The sequence below is a fragment of the Numida meleagris genome, chromosome 2, assembly GCF_002078875.1.
Source record: "Numida meleagris isolate 19003 breed g44 Domestic line chromosome 2, NumMel1.0, whole genome shotgun sequence".
Lineage (NCBI taxonomy): Eukaryota > Metazoa > Chordata > Aves > Galliformes > Numididae > Numida > Numida meleagris.
In genome coordinates this window covers 127,902,270-127,927,295 of record NC_034410.1, presented here as the reverse complement: position 1 = coordinate 127,927,295, position 25,026 = coordinate 127,902,270, and the positions used below count along the sequence as shown (strand labels likewise).

The 25,026-nt window shown below is 40.4% G+C and overlaps 1 protein-coding gene across 2 annotated transcripts; it reads right to left on the bottom strand.

The window, feature by feature from the left end:
• On the bottom strand, nt 2,533–24,741 carry ATP6V1C1 (ATPase H+ transporting V1 subunit C1). Of its 2 annotated transcripts, none has more exons than XM_021387662.1 (13): nt 24,605–24,741; nt 19,787–19,969; nt 17,226–17,293; nt 16,046–16,131; nt 15,022–15,116; nt 11,741–11,832; nt 10,654–10,752; nt 8,976–9,044; nt 6,257–6,349; nt 6,079–6,172; nt 5,510–5,607; nt 4,290–4,416; nt 2,533–3,146 (listed from the first exon to the last, which is right to left on the bottom strand). In XM_021387662.1, exons 2-13 carry the CDS (start codon nt 19,916–19,918, stop codon nt 3,051–3,053), a joined length of 1,149 nt encoding a protein of 382 aa, XP_021243337.1. In that variant the 5' UTR covers nt 19,919–19,969; nt 24,605–24,741; the 3' UTR covers nt 2,533–3,050. The 2 variants fall into 2 exon arrangements, with proteins under 2 accessions (XP_021243337.1, XP_021243338.1); XM_021387663.1 differs by lacking the exon at nt 24,605–24,741 and adding an exon at nt 24,248–24,482.

Here is a 25,026-nt window from a genome sequence, read left to right as displayed (position 1 = left end):
AGATTAACTGTACGCTATACAGTGTCTGTCTGGAGGCAAATATCAAGCTGCCAGCAAATGTTTGTTTTTCACTCTACAAATCAAATCTAAGGTAGGTGGAAGACAAACTCTGCCTTTATAGACATAAGAGATAAGCATCCTTTCCGCAGTGTGAATTCTACCAAAACAAAGCCAAACCAAACTGATGTACCAGGCATCTGGTTACCTTCTTAACACTTCTGTTCAGGAACCAGTCACTGCGGGCCATGTTTTCCTGTATCTAATAATTAAGCGGGACATAGATGCATTTATCTTTCAAAATCATTAATATCCTTATGAACATTAAACTAACGCTGAGGTTTGAAAGCTGAGTGTTTCAAAATACCATTATATTAAAAAAACTGAACCAAAGAGCTGACATCTTATGGTCACTCTGGTTTGCTGTGCGTAGCAGCTGCAGTCCTTAAGCCAAATGCAGCCCCAGAAGGAAATTCCTGAATATTGCAGCACTCACACACCTGCCTCTGCTCAAGAAAAACTACAACAATAATTAAGACCAACTTTAACACACACACACACACACAAAAAAAAAATCAGCACATCACCATATTGCCTCCTATGTCTGTCACCTCATCTGATATAAAATCTCTTTTTAATGCCCATTTACTGTTTGACTTTATAGCACACAGAACAGGACGTTCCTCTCCCTGCCTGGGAGTTGTAGGCACCTTGTATAGGATTTCCTTCCCCGCTGGCTGCCCACTGGTCTCCTGGTTAGTCCTTCCCAGATGCACGGCTTCAGGCTTCTCTCTGCTGAACTTTATGAGGTTCCCATCAGCCCATTTCTCCTCCACTGTGCTGAGGCTCCTGTCAATGGGGGGCCTCGGGTCCATCAGCCGCTCCTCCTGGTTTTGCATCATCAGCAAGGGCGCACTGTCCTGTCATCCTATACCAGCACCAGTACTGACCCCGGGGGCACACCACTAGTAGCAACCGCCTGGGTGGCATTCATGCCATGGATTACACCACTTGGAGCCTGCCCCCTCACCTAGCTTGCCTTTTAGCACTGCCCAGCTTTCCCTAACAAGCATTCGTATTTCCTCCTCTTCTGCCCAGTTCTCCACTTTCCAGTCCAGGTAATCTAGAAAATAAGACCTTCAGTGAGTTCTAATACAATTTCATTACTCCGTTCTATTTGAGAGTCTTCAAAAGGTAACCATCAACATTTCAAGATCCTTATTAAACTCACTAAAATATTGGTGCATTGCTATTTGGATACTTCTGCCATGCAGCAGCTGTTTCTCCTTCTCAGATTTCAACTATTTCCAGCCATGTAAATTGTGAAAATCCACATACGCCTGCTTTTCCTATTAGGCCACGAATCACCTGTTGTTACTTATTATAGTAAAAATCAAATTCCCATACCACTCACATTCCAGAGAAGACTGCTCTTCATTTCTTCCACAAATTCCTTTTTACCTTAATTTTAATCACTTGGCACGCTTCTCAGAGATGGAATGAAAGCTTTCCACTTTTATACACTTTAAAGCTCGTTCTATTTGCCACAATGATTTTAAGAACCGCAGAAATATATTAAACTGAATAAAGAGGAGATTTTTATTGAAGCATTTTGTTGCAAGTTAAATCTAATACAGACTAACTCCCATCCCTGGGCCCAAATTATCTTCCTTCACCACTAGGAAAGCCCAACAGTATCAGACACCCGTTATTCCATGGCTGCTCATTAACTTCTAATATTCTTCCCTTCCTTGCAAACAAGAATCAACCACTGCAGCCCCAGATAACTCCAGCCCAGACACATCACTGAAAGGAAGTACACTACAGCCACGTCCCATCTCAGTGTTCAGTCAGTTTTAAAGAGTACTGCAGTTGTTATTATAGATTTAGCAACCAGAATATGTAGTATGTTTACCATAGGTGTGACAACTGGTACTAAAATAAACAACCCCTCTCTATATATACTAAAAGGCATAGAATCATAGAATTAGCTAGGTTGGAAAAGACCTACAAGATCACCTAGTCCAACCATCCACCTACCACCAATAACCCCACTAAACCATGTCTCTCAACGCTGTATCTAAACGTTTCTTGAACACCTTTCAGTTGTCATATGCGTTGTATGGTAGGAAGGATGTCACAACAAAAGCAGTAGTAAAGGCTATCTAATAATTCAAAGCCAAAAGGCAATCCCAGGCTGCCTGTGATTGCAAACAACACGGACTTATTTTAAAAAATCTCCTGTCAGCAGAGCTTGTTAGCATCCCACCCCACCCTTACCTGCACACAAATCATCTCAAAGCCTTTCCTGAGAGTCATGGAGATATAAACTAGACAAACATTCACACACAGGTCTGGTGAGCAGTCAACACACTTGACTATTTCTGCACAACATAAAAAAAAAATGCCTACAACTCTTAGAAGTATTGGTGTTTAAGTCAATGGCATTTTCGTAGCACTGCAGGCAGGATGCAGCACTGGGTTTAAGGTATAACACATTGTTTCAGTTCAGACACAGGGAACTACAGTCAGACGTTGTACAAGAAGGTGACACATTTGCACAGGTATGTTTATTTTTTCCTGTGTGCTTACAGTGCTTCGATTTTAATTTTACAACATTCAGAAAGCACAATTTCATACCAATCTTACATACTTTACATCACAACGTTAACACGTGTATCTACTAAATCAAATGAACAAAATGGCCATAAACATTTACACTATTCTTCTGTAAACAATTCTTTTTAATAAACAATGGGGAATGGAATTAACACAGATCACCATATGAAAGAGGAATGAGCTTTTCCTTAAATAAATCACTCTGTTTATAAATACTTCAGTTCTCTCAATATACATTTACAGACGTTTGTTTAAAAGCAGATTACCTACACTTTCCTTTAAAAAGAAAATGTCTAGAGATGGACCACTGCGGTTAAAATTCACCTAACATAAGAAGCAAGCATATGATTAGTAGAGTGTTAAAGGTATTACTGTACTTCAACCTCACTTCTGTTTTGTTTACACCAACACAGGATTGTCACGTTAGGGAATTTTTACTTGAATTCCAGTAAATTGCAATCGATCTTGTAGTACACATAGGGGTAATACTCCTGCTGACTGAGGTTTAAGCCCGGAATATCCATGGTTGCCTGCAAATAAAGTTTTGAAGCTGGTTAGACTCTCATAACTCTGACTCGTATTCAGAAACTGATTTAAACATTTGTATGTTTGAGAAGCCGATCGGACAGGCTTAATTAAACATTCACTTGAAAATGGAAAACAAGGTAAAAAACAAGAAGTTATAACTTTGACAAGTATTTGTCAAAAATGAACCAAGTGCATTTTCCAGAATCTAAGTAGCTTTGCTTCACTAATTCACATGCATTTTGATAGTAAACACACCACCAACTAAAGGAAGGTTAAGGACTCTAATTATGTTCTACTACTACTAAACTCAGCCAGCTTATGCAAATAATGTTACAGGGTACTGATCCGAGCAGCTACACGAAGCTTAGCATCTCTCACTTGAATCATCTCACATTCCCTTCTCCACCAAAAGGCCCCAGAATACTTTGGAAAAAACACTGCAGTAAATATAACTGAAAGATTTTCTTTTTAAATAAGAGCTGAACTCATTGTGTGATCTACTTTTACTGAATTGTTAACTTTAAAAATCATCGCTTTTCAATATAAAGTTAACGTAGTACAATAAGCCTCCCAATAAACCAGCTTTAAACATGAAGATAAGACATGAAGGTGGAACAGATGACTCCATCTGGACAATTTAGACTCCGTTAGCAGAGAAGAACAATGACATGATCTTAAAAATACAAATAAGCAACTAAAGAAAAGATAATTTCAGTATTTTAAGGCCACTGTTACCTCAGACAGTGGACAATTTATATATTCCTTTTAGGGTCAAAAAAAGATAGGAAATGCATTCAAATTTCTAAGCTTAATTTCAGATCAAAACTCTCTCTTACAATTGTTTGAGAATGTGAATTTGTATCCAGTCTGCAAGACATCCTACTTTCCTGCTAGCAGGAAAGAATACAGTAAGAAGCAAGACACAACTTTTACACCAGGCAGCTCTTCAAATACATTGGTTGCAACTTTACAGACTATTTCCTTTGCAAAAATATAAGAGAAGAGCCGCACTTTTAGCCAGAGACGGTTTTCTGTACCATGAAAAAAAAAAATGGAGAGATGGAGCTTTTTAAGAAGCTAGGAAACTTTTTTTTTTTTTGCTTAATCACAATAAACCTAAGAATAGCGATTACAAAAACACTTACATCAATGATAGCTGCTGCACTGCTGTCAAGGTGCTTATATAAGTCATATAAAACCTCCCTCAGTTTCTTCATTGTTTTCTTATTAGGCTGAAGCAGCATTGCTTGGAAGTTTACCGGCAAACCATACCTGAAGAAGTTAAGCAAACAGCTATGAAAATCATTAAATAAGCTTTCTTCTATGAATTTTATTTTGAGAAACAATCCTACCGCTGATGAGGAAAGTCTGCTCATTTCTACTTTGCAAAATCATTTTGTTTGTACCAGCTCCTAACAAGACATGAAATGAAACTTCTTTCTTCAAGTTTAAAATAAAATAACAAACACCTAAACCCTTTTAAAATCTGAGTGCTTGCTACAGAACTCTCAAAGCGTTACCTGAAGTCTGGACTAAGTTTTCAACACTTTCATTAATTCACTTGAAAGACTTTCCTTAAGCCACTAGGTGGAGAATCTAGTTTCTATTCCATCCTCATTTCTTGATGTGCAGAAGCATCAGCCAGTATTCAAATTTAGTCAAACTACCTTCTTTACTTCCAAATTTTCCTCAAAATAATCCTGCAGCAGCTATGAAAAACAAATCAAATTGCAAATTTGCAAGATTGCAAAGCCTCCTCTGGAGGCCTCCTTCATAACAACTCTTACAAACACTGACTTAAAAACACCTTTCAGTTTGCTAAGTTCATTCCACTCTGGAAAAAAAAAACACAAAAACAGGTCATTCTGTTTGAATTACTACAGCTATGTCAACTTATTAGCTGTGCTTCTGGATGGGTCTGAAGGAAAACAAAGAGGAATCTTACAGTTAGAATACCGAACCAGAACTGCTGTGTATTAGCACACACTTCATGAAGTCAAACTGTATTGTTGCTCAAAGCCTGAAAACATTTTATTCCAAACTATCCACATTTTTCACTTAAACACAAGATATAGTAAGCTCTTTTTACAAGCAGCTCAATTAAGCAAGCTATAATACACAGCAGGAATGCCTTGCTAAAATGTAGAGCTGACTCCCCTAAAGCACTGATGGAATGACATGAAGTTATCTAACCCAAATGTTCCACAACTGGCAACAAGAGCTAGACCAACAGTTGTTCCTGCTGCCCGACTCCATCATTTCCTCCCTCCTGGAAGAGTGTCATTAGCAAAACTCAGGCAAGTGAAGCCTAGCTAGATGATATGCTTTTCTTCCTAGAATTTTCTGTTCAGGCCTGTCTCATTACCTTAGAACAGATTCAACAAAAACTCGGAGTGCTTTCACATGAATCCATGCAATGAAAGCTTCACTGAAATTAACTTTCAGCCATCGTACCAGAGGCCCCTGTGAAAGAAAAAAAAAATCTTCAGAAAAAGATTCAGACTACTAAGCACGTTTAAGCAGATACTCAATATTTGTAGTGTGACATAAATGAATTAAAGGTAGAGTTTGCTATTGACATAATGGCTCAAGGGTGATTTTGTACAAAGCAAAGATAAATTTACCAAGACTTGTTGTCTCTTCAGTGCATCATCCCACTTGTCATGGTCTAACTATATAAAGGACCATTTTAATAATATCTGATTATTTCATTCAAATGTTTGCCCATTTTCAGATTTCAGATACTTTTAGCTGCAGTACCAACACTTGGTTCAGCACAGTTACCCCTGAGAAGATTAACTGGGTGGCAGGCTGACTGTGACATGTCATCCCTCTAATGCTCTCTCAGAATCACAAGCTCATGAAATTGCTATGTTGCAATAACAAGTCCTAAACATCTTAGGCTTCTGTAATGACTAGCTTAAGCAGACTTACAAACTGTTTCTTCTTGTCGGTTGACAGTCTATTCATTTCCTCTTTATCAGCTTTCATCTCTTCTTCGTTGTACTGGAAGTCACGGACCATAAATCTGCATTTGGAAGTGAATAAAGTCAGAAGTGGCTATCCAGAGATGCTTCAAAGCACAAGAGAAAACACATAAAATAAGCCTTACTTGTATTCTCTGGCTTTATGCTTGAAGTCATCCACTGCCTTCCTGAACAAGGTGACATTACAAAGGTAACTGTCCTGATCCTCAAAAAGTACACTACGCGGAAAAATAAAGTTAGAATTAGTAAGGTTCAAGTCACGAAAGATCTGAAATACAATGGTTTAAGCTGTACTTTATTGCTACTTAGGCAGGAACATAACCATAAATAATCACATGGGATTAGTTCCCAAATTAAACACCCTCTACAGAAAGTAACAAAAGCTTTAGCAACCACTAGTAATTATTCCCTTTGTAAAGAGTGACACTTTACCACACAGAAACACTTCACGTGCCTAGGTATTTGTTCAAATTAAAATTATTTTACTCAAAAAGGAACTAGATTTGACTTAATACTGAAAAGTTTAGACTACACCATTCTTAGAAACACATTTTCTAAAGAAAAAGGAAATAAAGACAGCTGTTGTAAGTGAAGAAGATGTCTAGATTTACTATTTTATAATTCCACAGAATCACAGGGGTTGGAAGGGACCTCAAGAGATCATCAAGTCCAACGTCCCTGCTAAAGCAGGTTCCCTACAACAGGTCACACAGGTAGGTGTCCAGACGGGTCTTGAATATCTCCACAGAAGGAGACTCCACAACTGCTCAGGGCAGCCTTTTCCAGTGCTCCAAGTTCTTCTGCATGTTTGTATGGAACTTCCTATCTTCAAGTTGTAGGTCACTGCTTCTTGTCCCATCACCACCTACCACTGAGAAGAGCCTGGTCTTATCCATTGGTCTCCCACCTCCCCTCAGATATTTATAAACATTTATCAGATTCCCTCTCAGTCTTCTTTTCTCCAGGCTGAACAGAGCCTTTCCTCATACAGGAGATGCTCCAGGCCCTTCATCATCTTTGCGGCCCTTGGCTGGATTCCTTCTAGGAGATCCCTGTCTTTTTTGAACTGGGGAGCCCAGAACTGGACACAGTATTCTAAATGTGGCCTCATCAGGGCAGAGTAAAGGGGAAGGATCACCTTCCTCAACCTTCAGGACACGCTCTTTTTAATGCACCCCTGGGTACCATTGGCCTTCTTGGCCACAAGGGCACACTGCTGGCTCACGGTCAACCCGCTGTCCCCCAGAACACCCAGGTCCTTTTCCACAGAGCTCCTCTGCAGCAGGTCAGCCCCTAACCTGTACTGATGCATGCAGTTATTCCTCCCTAGGTGCAAGACTCTACACTTTTTCTTGTTAAACCTCATCAGGTTCCTCACTCCTGTAAAGGACCTGGGGGTACTGGTGTACGGAAAGCTGGACACAAGCAAGCAATGTGCCCTCGCAGCCCAAAAAGTCAACCATATCGTAGATGGCATCCAACGCAGCATGGCCAGCAGGTCAAGGGAGGTGATCCTGCCCTTCTACTCTGTGCTGGTGAGACTTCACCTGGAGCACTGCATCAAGATGTGGAGTCCTCAGTACAGGAGAGGCATAGACCTGTTGGAGCACATCCAGAGGAGGGCCACAAAAATGATCCAAAGGATGGAACAACTCTCAGGTTGAGAGAGCTGGGGCTGTTCAGTCTGGAGAAGAGAAGGCTTCAAGGTGACCTGATAGCAGCCTTTCAATATCTAAAGGGAAGCTATAGGAAAGAAAGGAACAGACTCTTTAGCAAGGTCTGCGGCAACAGGACAAGGGAAAAGGGCTTCAAGCTTAAAGAGGGGAGATTTAAGTTGGAGATAAAGTCTTTTACAGTGAGAATGGTGAGGCACTGGAACAGGATGCCCAGAGATGTGGTGGATGCCATGTCCCTGGAGACTTCCAAGGCCAGGCTGGATCAGGCTCTGAACAACATGATCTAGCTAGCTGTAGGTGTCCCTGTTCACTGCAGGGGAGTTGGACCAGATGACCTCTAAAAGTCCCTTCCAACTCCAAGGATTCTATCAACACTCCAGTCTGCACAGGTCAGTATAGTAACGCCTGAGAGTTCACCTTGAGAAATAAGTTTGAGGAAACTGCTCCTTAATGCTGTACTGTCTTCAATACAAGCGTTATACAATGGCTTAACCCTCTTCTCAATACATCTCTAGGCGATGGCTTCCCAGTAATTAATTCAGAATCATCAACAGATCTCCTACTAGGCTGAAACTGATCCAACTCAAACATGAAGTTTGGCTGAGTAAGTTCAGATTTTCTAACTGGCACAGAGTTGGCAATATCAGATCTGCCTGATCAAAACCCCGCTCTGTCAGTTCAAATTAACACAGCAATGCTTTCTGCTAAACTTTGACTGCATTTTTGATACAGTAATAAGGTTGTGAAAGTTACTTAACAATATTAACCAAATCCTGGCCTCAGTTTTTCCCCATTACACACAACTGACTGGTAGCAAGGACCCTTGCTAGCACACAAGAGAAGTGATTTATTGTTTGCACAGAAGACCGAAGTCTGTATCTCTCGTTCTTCATTCTTTAGCAGTTTTCGAAGTGTATCAATATACGCCTGACCTGAACTAGATTAACTCACCCTTCCCACATAAGTGAAGAGTTTGGTAATTCATCAACCCTATAGGGAGGCAGATATTCTAAATTTTTTCCCTCTATCACAACACAGTTGGGTTTGATTGACTCAGATAAAGCTACAAAGCTTGACATTTTGACAAGTTTTAGACTAAGCAAAGTCACTACAGATAAAGATCACAAAATTAACACAAGCACATGAGATTTCACACTTGACAACTTACTTGCTGGAACGTGGTACAACCATCTCTGCTAACGTTTCATACTGCTTAACCCAGTCATTATAATTTAACCTAGAAAATACACAGGTTATGATTATTTCTATTATTGTAGAAAAAATCCAAATTGAAAAAGTTTTTCACAACAAGTTAGAAGCATTTAATCATTACATCTTCCAATCCAGCTGCAGGCTGTCACAAATACACAACAACAGTTCTCCCCTTACAGTTTTTACAACTATTGCTTATTAAGCTACAGTGACAAAAAATGAGAAATTCATTTTACCTTCAGTCTTCGCATAAGTTGGCAGGCATACAATTTTTTAAATCAAGGAACAATGAAATCAATCATCCTTTAGTATAAGTCTCAGACGATCAAACGGACTTAACTGTCAAGTTCAAACTTAGAAGAGCAGAGTTGCATACAGAGTTACTAAACGGAACACTCCTTCTGCACTAACAAGTGGGTTCACCAGAGTGCTGCAACTACTATAGATAGATACTATACTATATAGATAAACTAGAGGGTGGTGACGCACTGGAACAGGTTGCCCAAGGAGGCTGTGGATGCCCCGTCCCTGGAGGTATTCAAGGCCAGGCTGGATGTGGCTTTGGGCAGCCTGGTCTAGTGGTTGGTGACCCTGCACTCAGCAGGGGGGTTGAAACTCGATGTCTGAAGTCCTTTTCAACCCAGGCCATTCTATGATTCTGTGATTCCATGAACTACCTAAAATACTCTGGAGAATTTGGGAAGCTCTGCCTTTCTGTAGCTAGTAGTGAAGAGATCACATCCTTTTAACACCAAAAACAAGTCAAAGGGAAAAGAAAAATAACAGACAAGGTAAACCAACTACCAGTTCTCTGCTAAAACCACTGGACCTGTTTTGGCTTTAGAGTTTCACAAGTGACAGACTACTACCTCATGTAAAGACAGCATGTAAGGCTGTTCATGACAAGTTAGAAACTCTCCTTGCTCCCAGCTCCAGGAAGACAGCCTAGCATCACAAAGTCAACAGAACGGCCTGTCTGGAGCACAGCCATATTCTCATTCTACAAGTTTTAAAGACATATGTATTACCACTTTGCCTTGGATAAAGGGTTGGTTTTTTTTTCCTGTTTTATTTCAGATCTGTTGTCATTTTGGATTAGGAACAACCTGTTCCCAGCAAACCTTTGACATAATATAAGCCTTTACCAATGCAATATTGCTTACCTAAATACAAAAGCAATGTCCTATCAATCTGAAACTGCACAGAGTAAAGTTGCAAAGGATTTACTTGGTTCATTAAGTGGTGAAAACCAGCATAGAGCTAATCTGGATAATTTCATCATTAAGCCTTCTCACAGAAAACAACTCATGTTTTTACTCAGTAATTGTTATTTTCATAAGGATATCTTCCACAGCATGAATAGTCACAGCTAACATTAGATAAGAGACAGAAGTATAATCTGCATTTTTTTTTAAAGAAAATAAAAAAAGTAACGAGAACCCAGCACTCCTGTTTGCAGTGGAATACATGCACACAGGCTCATTTGCTGCAGGCATCCAAATGTTTTCATAAGTACATCCAGGAAAATACAAAGCAATTTCAGGCATCCTCTCTGACAGTGTTATAGAGTTGTGGGATCTATTGCTTGACTGAAATTTATTATCTTCTTCTGCTCTTCAGATAAACAAACTTACTTTGGTACAATCACTAATAACGTGACCAAATATTCTGAATCAAGTACAAAGTCCTCTTTCTTTACAATATCGGCAAGACTTCTGGTTAACAAGCTTCCCCTGTACAGAAATAAAGACAACCACAGTGAATGCATGCTTGAAAACTGAGCTGGTATTGACAATAATTTCTAGTGCCTAATAGTATACACATTTATCAAATATATTTCACTTAAGCTTTCAGTATTAGCAGAACAAACAAAGAGTCCCTCTAAGAACATTACAGCTTACTGTCTAAAGTCACTGAAAGTTTTTTTTTTTTATCAGTAGCCCCACTGCTGTGTGGCATTTCTGTATTCCAAATACCTCACAGATTTAGGAAGCCAAGTTCTGAAAGAAGGATTTAAGACCACAAGAACCATTAATTCTCTATGAAGTTTGCTATATGGGGCTTCAGAGTTACAACTAAGCTACTGGAGACCTGCATTCAGAACCCCAATGAATAGGGCTTATCCACAAAGGAATTAGAACCTACACAGATGTAAATGGGACTCAGCTGCCAAATTACTACGGCTCAAGAAGGCATTTATGGCTCACTCATAAAACAATCAATCATTAACAACAATGGCAAAGCTAAGTCAAATTAATCAACCATACTTAGATAGAAGTACTGTATCTTGACTGTATTTTAAATAATCACGTGCACCTGACAGGGCAGCAGCATGCAGATCTTTCCATTTCATTCTTACTTGCATTTTTGCAACACCTGTCTGCTTGTTAATTTTGATGGAAGAAATCCAGTGACATCGATATGCTTACAGCATGAAGTGGAGCAAGGGGAAAGTCTTCCTTGTTTAGCTAGACATCAAAACAGCAGTGTAACAAACCACTTTAACAGCAAACTTCTCTCAAAGGCTTCAGCAATTTACACACGCTTTTGCATATTTCACAAGCACTTGTCAATCACAAGCGAGCTGTTACCAGCAAGTCAGCTGGTAATAAATATTTTATGATGTCCATTGTTCACGATTGACAAACGCCTCAAAAAACACATTAAGCTCACAGCCACTACCTCTTCACACATTAGCAAAAAACAACAGATGCGACTTACGCATTCTTCCTTTCCAAATTCTGAAGGTTCCCTTTTAGATTATTGTATGCCGAGGCTCTTGCTTTAAGATCGTTGTCAATCTGGTTTACTCCCTTAAAGATTAAGAAAAAAAAGTGACTGAAGAACTAATTTTTTAAAAACGATTTCTTGATTTCAAAATGTACATCCTTTATCTGCCAGCAAGAACGCGATGAAAAATACACAAGATAAAATGCTTATTTCTCTAGGGTTTAGCAAGCTTCACTCAAAACTCAGGGAATTTTAGGTTATAACTCCTATAAAAGAAAATGAGCCAACAGTAAGAATTACACATCCTCTTCTGATTAGTGGTGTCAACTGGACATGCTACTGCACCCAGCTGATCATCACTCCATCCTCCCAGTGTTACCACCCTCTAGCTCAGCAGACAGGGCATTTAAGCTCACCTTCACTCGGTGACACAAGTTTACTGGTGAATGCTGAGCATCATTTCCTTCCACAGTTTCCTCAATTCTTACACTTTTCTCCCATTAGAGTTTAAATTACATGAATGACAGTACAGTCTTACGAGCAGGAAAGCAAGAATTAAGTAACACAAAGATTTATTGCTTTGCATCACCTAAAAGTCAAGAGGAGACGGTTGCACTACATTTGCTTAAAGCATGTTTTTTCTTGCACTTCTCCTTGAGAAGAACAGCCTTGCTCACTCTGAAAGAGCATCAACAAAATGTTTCACATACCTGAGTCCCAGCGGCCGTTACTATCTACAGTTCTGAGCATTATCATTTTTTTCCCCCAATCATTTATTTCCCATTTTCTGTATTTTCAGAGGAATATACAATAAATTGTACCATCATCTCCCTTCAAGAACATCTATGCTGCTGTTCTACATTGGTAGTGGCTTACAGATATAAAGCAAAGTGTGCTTTACAGTTATTTTCTACATTCAATAAGAGCTTACGTAGTTTGGAATGCCTGAAGTTGCCCAGATCCAGCTTCAGGGTAGATAGATGAACAGTATTCCAGACAAACTCAGTTTACTTCAAATGTTTGTCTAAGCAAGTACTGGTGGCCCAGTTAGGTAATTTGGCAGCAAGTTGAAGAACAAAACAAATTAAGCAATAAAGCAACAAGTAGTTTGTAAGCATCCAGTCATATTTCAATCAGCATGTAGCCTACGCAACAAAATATTTCAAGTTCGCTTAGTGAACAGTTGGATAACTGTCAGAACTTGGAGCTGTATTGCTTTGGCATCATACCACTGTCTACTCCCTCTTCCACTCCCTCCCCACAGGGAGGAACAAGCACATGGGAATTGCCAGGGGCATGTATCTGAACACCAAGTTAAGAGCCTCTCCTTTTATTTGCACCCAGACTGTTGACTAAACATCTGCTGGCGTACAGCACTTCAAACTACAACAGCACTTAGCTTTTTATACAACAAGAAATAGCACCAACATGTTTACAGCAAGAAGCCAGCATTAGGAAAAAAGCATCAGATATTATAAAGCAGGTGCATTTGGATATTTTCCCAGACTGACAGCCTCTCCCTTTCACTTTTCAACAATAAAAACTTTAAACTGTTGAAATGCACATTACTTAATGACACGTTACTATTCACTATTTTCTAGTTGTCGATCCTTCAACCTCTCTCAGTTGTAAAGTCAGTAGCCTTTTAGAAGAAAACTGGAGTTTACCATAAACAAGAACCAGATTTGCTTCCTACTGAAATATCAGAAAAAGCAGAGCTGCACACCTCAAAGTCACAGTAGGACTCTTGAAAATATACTTGTGTGTAACACTGGCAAACAGAGTCACATTTCAAACTTTGTCTTGGCGTAAGAATTGCTGGATAGTTCATAAACATCGCTGCAGAATAACAGAGGTAGACTCACGGTGCTGCTATAACAAGTATCAAGGAGAGGGGTACAGAAAACCATTCAGAGAAACAGCAACCTAAAGATGGCGATTCAGGCTGAACTCAGTAGCTTTCACTTGTATTCTATGGCCAAACTGAAGGAAAGGAACTGCAAGAACCACTTCCTTGACAAAAGTTGTAGAAAATGCTTACTCCTGCATTACATTCCCCCTACTCCTCTTTTACCAAGTTTCTTTTCTCCCAAGTTAAACTTCATGCCTGTTCTCTCAAGTACCTACTATAAGGTAAGAAAACGAAACATTCAGCTGCTTGTGAAGAAGCAAGCACTTGGGTACTTAGATAGCATCATATTTTAAATGCGTGGGATATTTTAATACCCAAATCTTAAAGTCATAAGTCAGCCCCTATTCCACCAATGTAACACCAGACTGCAGATGTTTTCCAGGAATCGTTACTGAACATAATTTCTGGTGTAAATTCAGGACGCAGTGATAGCCACAAAGAACATATCAAAGCTAAAGTGTTAATAATGATGATGGAGAATGTAACTAAGATTTTACAGTCTCAACAAAAAATTTAAACTAATAGTTTCAGGAAAGAAAGTAGCAAACAGAATCTGCAGTTACTGCAAAGTGTTAGTCTGTCAGAACTATTATGCAACTCCCCCCAGCTATCATACCCACATAACCATCACCAAAGACTCTCTCAAAGGTATCCCAAGCAGCTGCTGCACTTTTTACTTGGTTACATATCTTACTGATGCAAACATCTCCAGAGCTGTGTGAAAATTACAGAACACAGAAAAGAAACTGGAAAAGCTCAGAAGATATTTAAAGCAGGAACAGCTCACAGAGAACTCTTTCACCATTCAAATGCAGCAACTTGGTACTCGAGATCTTATTACTCATGCTCACAAGTACAAATGAAATGAAATCTGCAACGTTATGAACACTATCAGCATGAAGAGAGAGAAAGAAAACAACCACAGCCATGAGATGAGCTTTCCTTACACTGAAGGCTTAGTTTTCCCCTCACAGCTGAGCACCATAACTTCCAGAAGGTAAATAAATACCATGGTTTCAATGTTAACAGCTCACAAAGCTTGATAATGTCAGACACGTGTAAAGCTAGTACAGCAAAAATTACACAGTAAGTGAAATAATTTGCTAGCTATTGTTAAATTCATGGTCTTAGGAAATAAAACTAGCCAAGACAGCACGTCGCCTTCAGTGAGTGCAGTCTCCAGTTCCTGTCCCCACTGTGAATTACTCCTTTGGTTACCACAACACTAAACGCTATTACAGGTTTGCTACTATTGTCAAAGTTAAATGAAGCTGGCAAAATAGAAGCAAGCTCTGAGCATTACATACTGTGCATAAAATAACAAAAGGGCGTGAAAGCTTGATAAAACAAACGGCCTTACCTTCGCAATAATTTCTGAAATATTCTTCAACGATTGCTTTATCGGATATTTGGCCATATCCCACTGGAACCTCGTGATATAGGTGACCAAGTCAACTAAAGTGATAAAGAGGGACTTTAAGACAGACAATAAAGAGACCGATGTATTATATTCCATTTAGGACTGCTGGAACTTCATTAGAAGTTTCATTACAAACTTGAAAATAAACAACCACAGTGCTAAGTCATCTGTGATCTCTATCTTCAGACACTGGTTTCTCCATCTCTGCAGATCCTAAATGACATTTACTATTAAGTCTATGACGGCTGGAGAAGCACAGACCATTATCATCCATTATTTTATTTTGTATGGAAAATGGGTGGAAGAAGGCAAGCTTACAAGGAAAAAAAAAAAGGAAAGCAAAGATTACAAGTCTCACATGAAGCAGCAGTTTTGCAAAACTAAATGAGGGACTACTCTGAGTCCCTATCTAAGAATACATGTGCTCATTAGGACCTACGCCTTTTTTTTCCCCTCCCATTTTAACCCATTCACACTAATCTCTCCCGTGTCAACTAAAGATGTTACGTTTTATGAAAATGCTACTGAAAACAACAATGCAACTCTTCAGTGTGGCCAAATACTTCCATGGAACAGCTGGTTTTGTGAAGATATTCTAGAACTATTTGTGAACAACTGAGTATTCCAGCATAATTTACATGAAATCATACCCATTCAGATGACAGACTAATACTAATACCGTTTACAATGATCAGCAAGCTTTATGTTCCCTCAGAGACTAGTGATGACAGCCCTAAAGGATCGAGAGGCCTCTGTAAGTGAATATTTAATACGTGGATCTATAATTACTTGTCATTTTGGATCCTATCATTTCTTCCATGGCAGATGACTCACAGGAAAACTTACTTCCATGCCTAAAGCAGGCCTGCAGACCATCAGAGAGAAGCAGCAATAGATATGTTTCTGGATCACCACCTTCCCTCCCACTACTTTTACAGTGCATATGTTATGGTTAACACTTTACCTCCATTAGCCAGAAGATTTTCCTGAACTTTATCTTTACTGTCTTCTAAAACATCTGCCATATACTGGGCCACCTTCTTTACAACACTGCAAAATGAAAGATAAAGCTATGGAAAAAAAGGGAAAAAATTGCCATTTTGATAAACACCATTCATAAAACTCATCTGAAATTGCCAGGGAAAAGAATTAAGGGATTGGATCGAAGATGAAGTGTCGACTGTTTTACATATAAGCTTTCCAAGAGCTTAAACTGTGCTCAGTGTCTCAAATACATGCTAGAATTCTTTAAAATTCCTTCTCTAGTGTTGCAATTCATCAGTTCTCAACAAGATGATGTTACTTTCTGCTGTACTCCAACCCTTAAGTCTGTAATAATTTCAAAATCCTAACTCCTCTCTCAAAATAGATTGTGAGGTAGAATCTGTAAATAATAAAAATTAAACAAAAGGCAACTGAGACAACAAGACACCCAAGACAACTGAAGAACTACAGAGAAATTCCAGCTCTAAGCCTCATGAGATCTGAGGCACAAGACCTGCTTTCTCCACTAGAAAAATGATGACCACTATTACTCACACACGCCACGCCGGCAACAGCTGAGTATTCTAACATAACTTAAAAAAAACAACTGCTTCATAATTCTCTCCTTGAAATAGAAGATGGCTCCACAAATTCTGGCTATGTAAAGTTTTGTTACATTTGCTCAAACTCACTTTCAAAGGACTGTTATTTTCTTCAAAATGGACAGCTTTAAAATGTAATGTTGTTTAATTATCTCCGTGGGTTAGGAACCTTCCCAAAGCCTGCAAACAGTACTCTACTATGCTAGAAGAACACATTTTACTCCATTTCACTGTCATTTCCTGCATCTGTCAGGATCACTTCTAACAGTTCTCCAGGATGTGGCAGCACACAGCACCACTATAGGGTGAACCATTCTTCATCGATATATCATGTCCCATCATTCAACAGAAGTTTGGATTCTTTCTTTTTCCCCCTCGAATACAGATACTAGAAGAAAAAGCATCTTCTGTGGGGAGCCAACAAGCTGAAATTTCAGTAGGCTAAGAAGATCAACATGAACACAAAAAGTTGAAAACAGTCTATGCATCATTATGGACTGATAGACTATCAATGTAACTGTTCTAATATTTTTCACGGTAGTAAAAATAAAATGTTACCTCTCCACAAATGCATCCAGTTTCGCCAGCTCATCTGACAGACCAACCAAAACGTCCAGTGTGCCAACCTAAAAGGAAAGATCAAAATGCGTTAGCACTTGTACATAAGCCTAAAAAGATAAAACCAGATGACAATAAAAGCCAGATCTCCTCAACAGGTAGCTTTGCAGAACTACATGAAATACTGCACTCCAAGATTCCAGACTTGTTAGTCTAGCAAAGTCATGCTTTCTTTCATTTGCCCAAGATATCCCTGAAGTTTAGCTGGGCTAGATCTAACTAACTCTAGCTTGGCATGCCGTTTCAGCATTCTAGCCATGCAAAGCATATTAAAGCAAATTTCTATTATGAATTGGCTGTATTTTCCACAAGTCATTTGCTTTAGCATTTAATTTACTACTTCAGATCAAGTCTGAAATTTCTGTAATTGGTATCTTTGTGCTGGAAGCAACCAGAACTTTGAAAATGCAGAAAATGCAATAGTTCTATAGCAGTCTGGCCAACAAGAATCTAAGACTTCCTGTATCCAGAGTAATGAAATATTTTTAGCTTGTCTATAAGCTTGCTCTTTCTTTCACTCTCCACTAGAAAACACTTTCTTCCCAAACCTTGTTATAATAATCTAGAGCCATACACACACCTTTTGGGGTCAGGGACGACTATTTTAGACTCAGTATAATTTAAGCATGAAGGTTCCAGCACAGTAGTTAAGTATTCCAAGATTTAATTTATTCATACACAAATCTTAAATGGGCTTAAGATACCTAAAAAACTGTAACGCTCAAGTTAAACGACCAAATTGAGATTTTGTTTTGAATAGGTCAAATTATAAAGGTTTCTTTGGTTCCCTCTACAAGCACTGTCACATTTGTTTGTTCTGTTCAATGAAAATAGAAGACATCTTCAAAAAGATGATTTTCAAATTCTAGCAAGAAATATAATCGAGTAGCTGAAATTTTAGAGTATTATTATGCAAAATCACATCTTCCATCTAGTCGAGACGATAGTATCTCTCAGTCTAGCATGTTTATTCCATACATACACTTGCTCACCCATGTTGGCACAATTCCTGTTTTCTTTAGCCTTGAAGCAGAAAAGGGAACAACTACTTAAGCAACATCATAAAATCTCTCTCAGACTCACCTTCTTTTGAGTTACATGCAAGAATAAGGAAACTAATGTTTTGACTAGTCACTTACAGGACACAGGATAAATAAGTCCTTGAGTAATAAGGCTGTTGTTCAGTGGAGACTGTTTCCAATAACAAGCTTTCACTAAAGGATGTCACTCCTAAAACAGTTTTACTAGATACACAGAAACCAGATTATGAACCAGTGTACATAAGTTTAAAGTACATTCTTAAAAGGGGCAGAAGCTGAATAATTTCAGTTCATAGGAAATGCAGGAGGAAAACCAAAAACAAATGTTTATAGCCCTAATGGCCACATAAGTTTTTAGTATTAACTCTTCTAAATGCTGTTGGCATCTCACGAGTTGAACGTCATCCTGACTCACATCCAAGGCACTCTGGGGAGGAGACTGACACTTGCTGAAGGCCCTTGTTATACCTCTACTAGTAAATCTCCTGAAACAACTCAGGATGTGCTAAAGGTGAACGATAACCTGGCAAGTGGAAGATTCTCTTAGAAGAGGCAGTAAAGCACTGTGCGCTCTGGATCCATTTCCTAGTAGAGACAGGATGAAGCATCGTGCCACTTGAACCACTCTGTACACAGATAGACAGGGGTGGCATTTTCCCCCTTCATTTTGATAATCTTTCAGTTCTAAGAAGATAAACTGAGCTTACCATTCTTTTTGTTCAAGAAGCATTCAGGAGTCAGGTAGACCTTTCCTTTAACATGCTGTCTTCCTACCTTTCCCATCCCTGGTAGCTGCAGTTAACCAAGAGAAACCTGCTTTTACAGGAACAATCCTCTTTCCGTCTTATACTAATGCTTCAAACAGCATTCTTCTTTTCTGTAACACACACTGGCAGGTCACACTGGAATACTCAGCTGGAGATAATGGCTACTCTACCTGAAGAATGCTACTTCCGAACATAAAGACAGCAGCTGTTTGATCATCTCCCCTACTTCAAATCGAGCCATTTCACTGCATCTCAGCCAGAAAAGGAGAAGCAGTCTATTCAGGAGTTAAAAAAAAATAAAAATCAAAGAAAACTTTTATCTGAGCATTCAAATCACAGGTCTCCACTCGCACCTTAATTTCCAAAGTTAATTCTCTTTTTTCTTCTCTGGCTAGCTGCTAGCAGTATGAGACCAAGACTGCTTTTCCTGGAAAAACTGCTGTATTCTCTGAAAGAGCGCAGCTTACTGAGCCTTTAAAACCTACAGCGTGAAGAATTTTTTTATCTTTTTATCTGGAAGTCTAAGATAACTGATAGCCTAAATTAATTTTTTGGATCCACACATACTCCACAGGCGTCAGCTGTTTATTTTTCTAAAAAGGCAGTAAGTATTCATCACCTACAGTGTTAAAAAAGAAACAGATGCACTGGAAAACAAATGTACTTCATGGTACATGACAGGGGGCTTACCTACCTTCAGGTCTGGAATATTGAACTTGGAATTAGTAGAGAGATTGTTATTTTTTGTAGTTGCTGCATGTAGTTTCTCCCATGTCTGCTGACAGGTTTTTTCCCCAGGAGCAGAAATCAGCCAAAACTCGGTCATCTTTGTGTCTCTATCGTGACGCTTTCTGCTTCTCGAGACAGAGGCAAGATGCTAGTAGGAAAAGCGGGAGGGTTGGGGGACAAAGAATAGCTGTCATTAGTTCCGGATTTAAAGCTTTGCCTGAAGAAAAACATCTTGTTCCACGTACCAAAAGTGCAGTCCTAGCCACCAGATGAGATTCTACTGACAGTATCACCTGGTTCCAAGTTCTTTTCCTGTCTTACAAATCACATTTGCACAGTTGCAATCTTTTCAAACTGCCCAACCCACGCGTTAAAGACTGAGTTTGCAACGTTAACATCTGCAACTCCTACAAAAGATCACATGCAATCTAACTGAAAATAGACCCAGTAACACAGTGAAAAAGAGAAGGATCTGAAGAGACCTTACAGTGGCCTTCCAGTACCTGCAGGGGCCTACAGGAAAGCTGGGGAGGGACTTTTTATAAGGGCAGATAGCAACAGGATGAGGGGAAATAGTTTTAAACTGGAAGAGGGTAGATTTAGACCAGAAATTTGGAAGAAATTCTTTACTGTGAGGGTGGTGAGACACTGGAACAGGTTGCCCAGTGAGACTGTGGATGCGCCTTCCCTGAAATCATTCAAGATCAGGCTGCGTGGGGCTTTGAGCAACCTGGTCTAGAGGGAGGTGTCCCTGTCTATAGCAGGGGGTTAGAAATAGATGGCCTTAAAGGTCCCTTCCAACACAAACTATTCCGTGATTCTATGAACATAGGACCCAGCCATGTTTTCACAGCTGTATATGGTCTCCAGCATCCATGGAACAGACAACTTTCTCTAAATAAATAAAAGAAAAACCAAATTCCACCTTTGACCCTATAGCTTTCCAACCACTTTTCAGCTTCAGACAGTGTTTTGAAGTGAGTAAATACCAGGAAAAAAAAATGAGGTAACCTTGGTTTATTTATTTGAGCGAAGAAGACTCCCCAGCAAACAACCAGTTCAACATGAAGGGAGGCTCTTTTACGCTTGGTACCCCTGCTCTCATCACAGACATTCAATAAGATTACACTAATGCTAATATCATTCAAGAAAGTACGTGTACTAAACACAAATTACATTACAGGACTTGCTTAGGGAAACACTAACTGTACTAATGGGCTTCCACAAGAGGTCTGCTACCAACACTTCAGCATAAGACAAGATTTGCTCTTATTTTGATGTCTTAGATGCATTATCTTCCCTAACACACACCAAACTCAGTGAGTACATGGCACGTTACTTTTCCCCATGCTTCACTGAACCCTGGCCCTATAAAAAACATTGCCAAGTTTACAGTCAACTTCACCCCACGAGGATACATCGCTGAAGGTTACACATGCACTCAAGTGTTTAATCTTCAGATTGGTTTTTGTTTGGAGTTGGCTACACCAGGACTCAAGGAGGCTTTGGAATGAATGATGTATAAATAAGAGGAACGAGTTCAGGTGGCAGCAGCACGCACGTAGAAGGCAGAAGAGCTGTAACACAGAAGTCCAAGGCTCCTATCCAGCAAAACAGATGGAACACTGCATTCTCAAGCTTTCCACTAAAAAATAAATAGATCTTAAAGAAAATGTTTAAAGTTTCCACAGATCGTATCATCCAAGGAAACAGTTACATGTTTGCCATGAGTTTGTCTCATTCACTGTGTTACAGACTGGAAAAGAAAAACACTTCACCATTAAAAATCTAAAAGATTTTTTTCTGGGAAGAGACGCTAACAGATCCATTGCAAAGAATAATTTATTTAATAAGTTTTTCAGCCTTTTAAAGGTAGTTTCCAAAGATTAACCATTTCAATTTCAAATTAAGAAAGTCTAATACAAGCAAAAACAAAGTTAAAAACACGTGACAGACTTCAGCAAATCTTTTTCCTTGCTTAAAAAAAAACAACGAACGAGAGCACTTCATGATTCCTTTAATACCCAAGGGGAAAAATGAATTGATCTTGACTCCTGAGCTGAACAAACGGAGCAAGGGCGGAGCAGCTATAGCTCCCAGTAATCACAGAGCCTCTCTCCTCTTGCCCCACCATTCTCCTCTGCATGACTGACGTTCCTGAAGCGCTGCTCCACTTCTACCAGCCCATTCCCCACCCCAGCCACCTCAGCACAGCAGAGCATTATTTGACTTGGGTGCAAGACTCACGGCTTGGCACTACTCCAGCCAGTTACACTGACTAGTTTGAATAGCAGGACTTTTCTATGGGGCCAGAAATACTTCCAAATAGACACAAGACAGAAAAGCTTCACAGTTTTACGTGCTTGCTTGCACATTTGTTTAACATAAGGAAGATGGAGTTTGCAATCAGAACTAGAGAACAACAAACAAGAACTGGAAAAAGGAGAAGTACTACTACACTTAAAGAGCACCAGAGAATAAATAAGGAAATACCAAGTGTTCAGATCATGCAAGCATGTTGACAGCCTTTTTTTTTTTTTTTTTAAATAAACAATTATTTTATTCCTTGGAACTGCACATAGTGGTGTATGGCCTTCCCTGAGATCCACCACTGTGGTGAATTTATTCTCTCTTTAGGTCAATCAGAATTTGCAAATTGGAAGCCTTGACATCACTCCAGTCAAAGTTCTCCTCAACTTGTCTGCTTTCATGTTCTTGAACAACAATCCCAGGGAAAAGTCAAGAATCTAGCAAGTACAAAAGCAAGAAGCAGCAGTAAGAGCTGACAAGAGAACTTCTGCTTACAACTCATACCTCTATGACTGGCACTGCTCTGTGACATACAGCTGAAAAGAAGTTGTCATAGTAAAGTTCCACCTAATTCCTGTTAGCTATTTTTGCTATTTCAATTATTTCTGATGCACATTCATAAAAGAGTAGAAACATTCATAAATAGATATCCACATTCCCAAATTGAACTGTCTACCACGCAAATATATCAACTTGAAATGCCCAATGCCATAGCGCCAACACATTTAATCCAACTAAACCTTTCAAGTCTTCTTAATGTTGTTCAGTCAGTACTATACCCACTACGATTCTAAGCAAGCAGGAACAATGGTCCTAATTCTGCTGAATATGGATAAAACTACCTCTTAAGGAGTGAAAGACCTTTTGAGATGCCATTGTACCTTCTGGCCAACTTAGCAAGAAGTGTTTGCTACACAGCTGGGAAAAAAATGTCTGACTTGATAACTCATTAAGTCAGGAACATAAGAAACAAAGTTTATACAAAAAATTCTCTACAGACCATCCTGAACCAAAGTTCAGAAGTTTGCAATCAGTTGTAGAACCTAAGTAGAAGTTCTAAGAACAGGTTCTGGAGTTTCAGCTTTACCACAGAATGGCTTGGGTTAGAAGGGACCTTACAAGTCCACCCAGTTCCAACCCCCTGGTGTTACCACCCACCAGACCACACTGCCCAGGGCCCCATCCAGCCTGACCATGAAGGCCTCCAAGGATGGAGCATCCATAGCTTCCCTGGGCGGCCTATGCCAGCGCCTCACCTCCTTCTGAGTAAAGAATTTCTACCTAACATCTAAACTAAAACACGCCTCTTTTAGTTTACACACAGCACTGAGTTGGTGACATCAATTCTTACAACACTGCAAGTCATGAAATTCCTACTCCCATACTGATCAACTGAAGTACTGGTACCTTAAAAATGAAAATAACTTTGCAAGACCAGTAACACTCTGATCTGCCTTCACCTTGCTTAGCACTCACAAAGAATGCAGTTCTCACTTGTAAGGGTGTAATCCATGAGAATGCACTTCTCTTAATTCATATTCAACAACTGAGCAGCACTCCATGAATTCCCCAATGCCTTCACCTAACTGTGTCTCCAACGGGACTCTGAGGTGTAATAATGCCTTCCATGCACCACTGTAAAGAGGTTCAGGTAACATAACCATGCTGCCAGGATGTTCTGCCTGTCAAATAAGCACAGCTCATCTCCAAAATATTCTTGAAGTACTCCTTCCCCTGAAGTTTTCTTCCAGAGTATCTGTTTTGAGTCCCGGCTACTTCAGTAACTGACATCAGTTGGATATATTATTTTTAATGTTTCTTGCATTACTGCTAACGAATGATATCACTTAATTTCCGTACGCAATGGATTTTCAAAGAAAAGCCGCTCATGCAGGACACTCACATAAGCAACAAAGCCCCGAACGGATATCTCAAAGATGGGAACAGACACAGCAATGCCAAAACAGAATTCGTACTGCACTTCTCAAGAGCACAGCTGGAGAGGGAAGTGAAGGAACTGTATTTCCCGTTCAGCGCAAACCTCTCCCAGGAGCGCTCAGGCCGGCAGCACCGAGCCCCACCATGACGCTTCTCCCCGCCCGTTCCCAGAACTCACGGCTGACGCCGGCTGCGCGGCCCTCAACCCGAAGCACCACAGGCAAAGGCCGCGCCGGCAGGGGAAGGCTCCGAGCCGCGATCCCGAGCGCTCGGTGCGGAGCGGTATAGGCAGAGGCCGCCCCACGGCCGCGCCTCCCGCAGCCCGGGCACGCCGACGGTGCCTGCGGCCGGCCCCAGGGGCAGCAGCCGCAACGCACGACCGGTGGTGGCAGGCCGGCCGCGGAGCCACGGGCCCAGCCGGTGCTGCTCTCCCCGCTAGGCCCGGCCGCAGTTCTCAGGCCCGGCCGCAGTTCTCAGGCCCGGCCGCGGCCTGCTCGCCTCCCGCCCCCGCGCAGCTGCCCCGCGCGACGCTCACCCGTCACTGCTCCATCCCCCGCCGCGCGCCGCAGCCGCGCGCCTCCCGCACAACCACCGCCGTGTCACGTGAGCCGCCGGGTCAGCTGATCTCGCCGCAGCGTCGGTCACGAGACGGCGGAACGGGGCGGGGCGCGGAGCCGGACCACGGGTTCGAAACCCGCCTCGGTCCCGTGCGGGCATGCAGTAGGATGGCTGGAGGGTGGGTGTTCTTGCATACGTAGGTTGTTCCAAAAGTCATGCCTCCTATTTATTTCCACGAAAAATATAACGGATACAAAGAGCACAATAACACTATTTGATAGAGCAAATTCTCAACCTTTTTTTTTTTTTTTACACAACTACCATGATTAGCTAGGCATTTTCACCAGCAATGAAGATGAGCCTACATGCTACTCTTCTAAACATTGCACCAGCAGGAGT

Excerpts from the sequence above, each read along its gene's own strand:
- ATP6V1C1 (XM_021387662.1), bottom strand. The coding sequence starts at position 19,918 with ATGACCGAGTTTTGGCTGATTTCTGCTCCTGGGGAAAAAACCTGTCAG. Across the intron at positions 15,117-16,045 it reads AAATCTTCTGGCTAATGGAG|TTGACTTGGTCACCTATATC; the intron begins GTAAAGTGTTAA and ends TTATCACTTTAG. Across the intron at positions 4,417-5,509 it reads TTTGTTGAATCTGTTCTAAG|GTATGGTTTGCCGGTAAACT; the intron begins GTAATGAGACAG and ends TAACTTCTTCAG.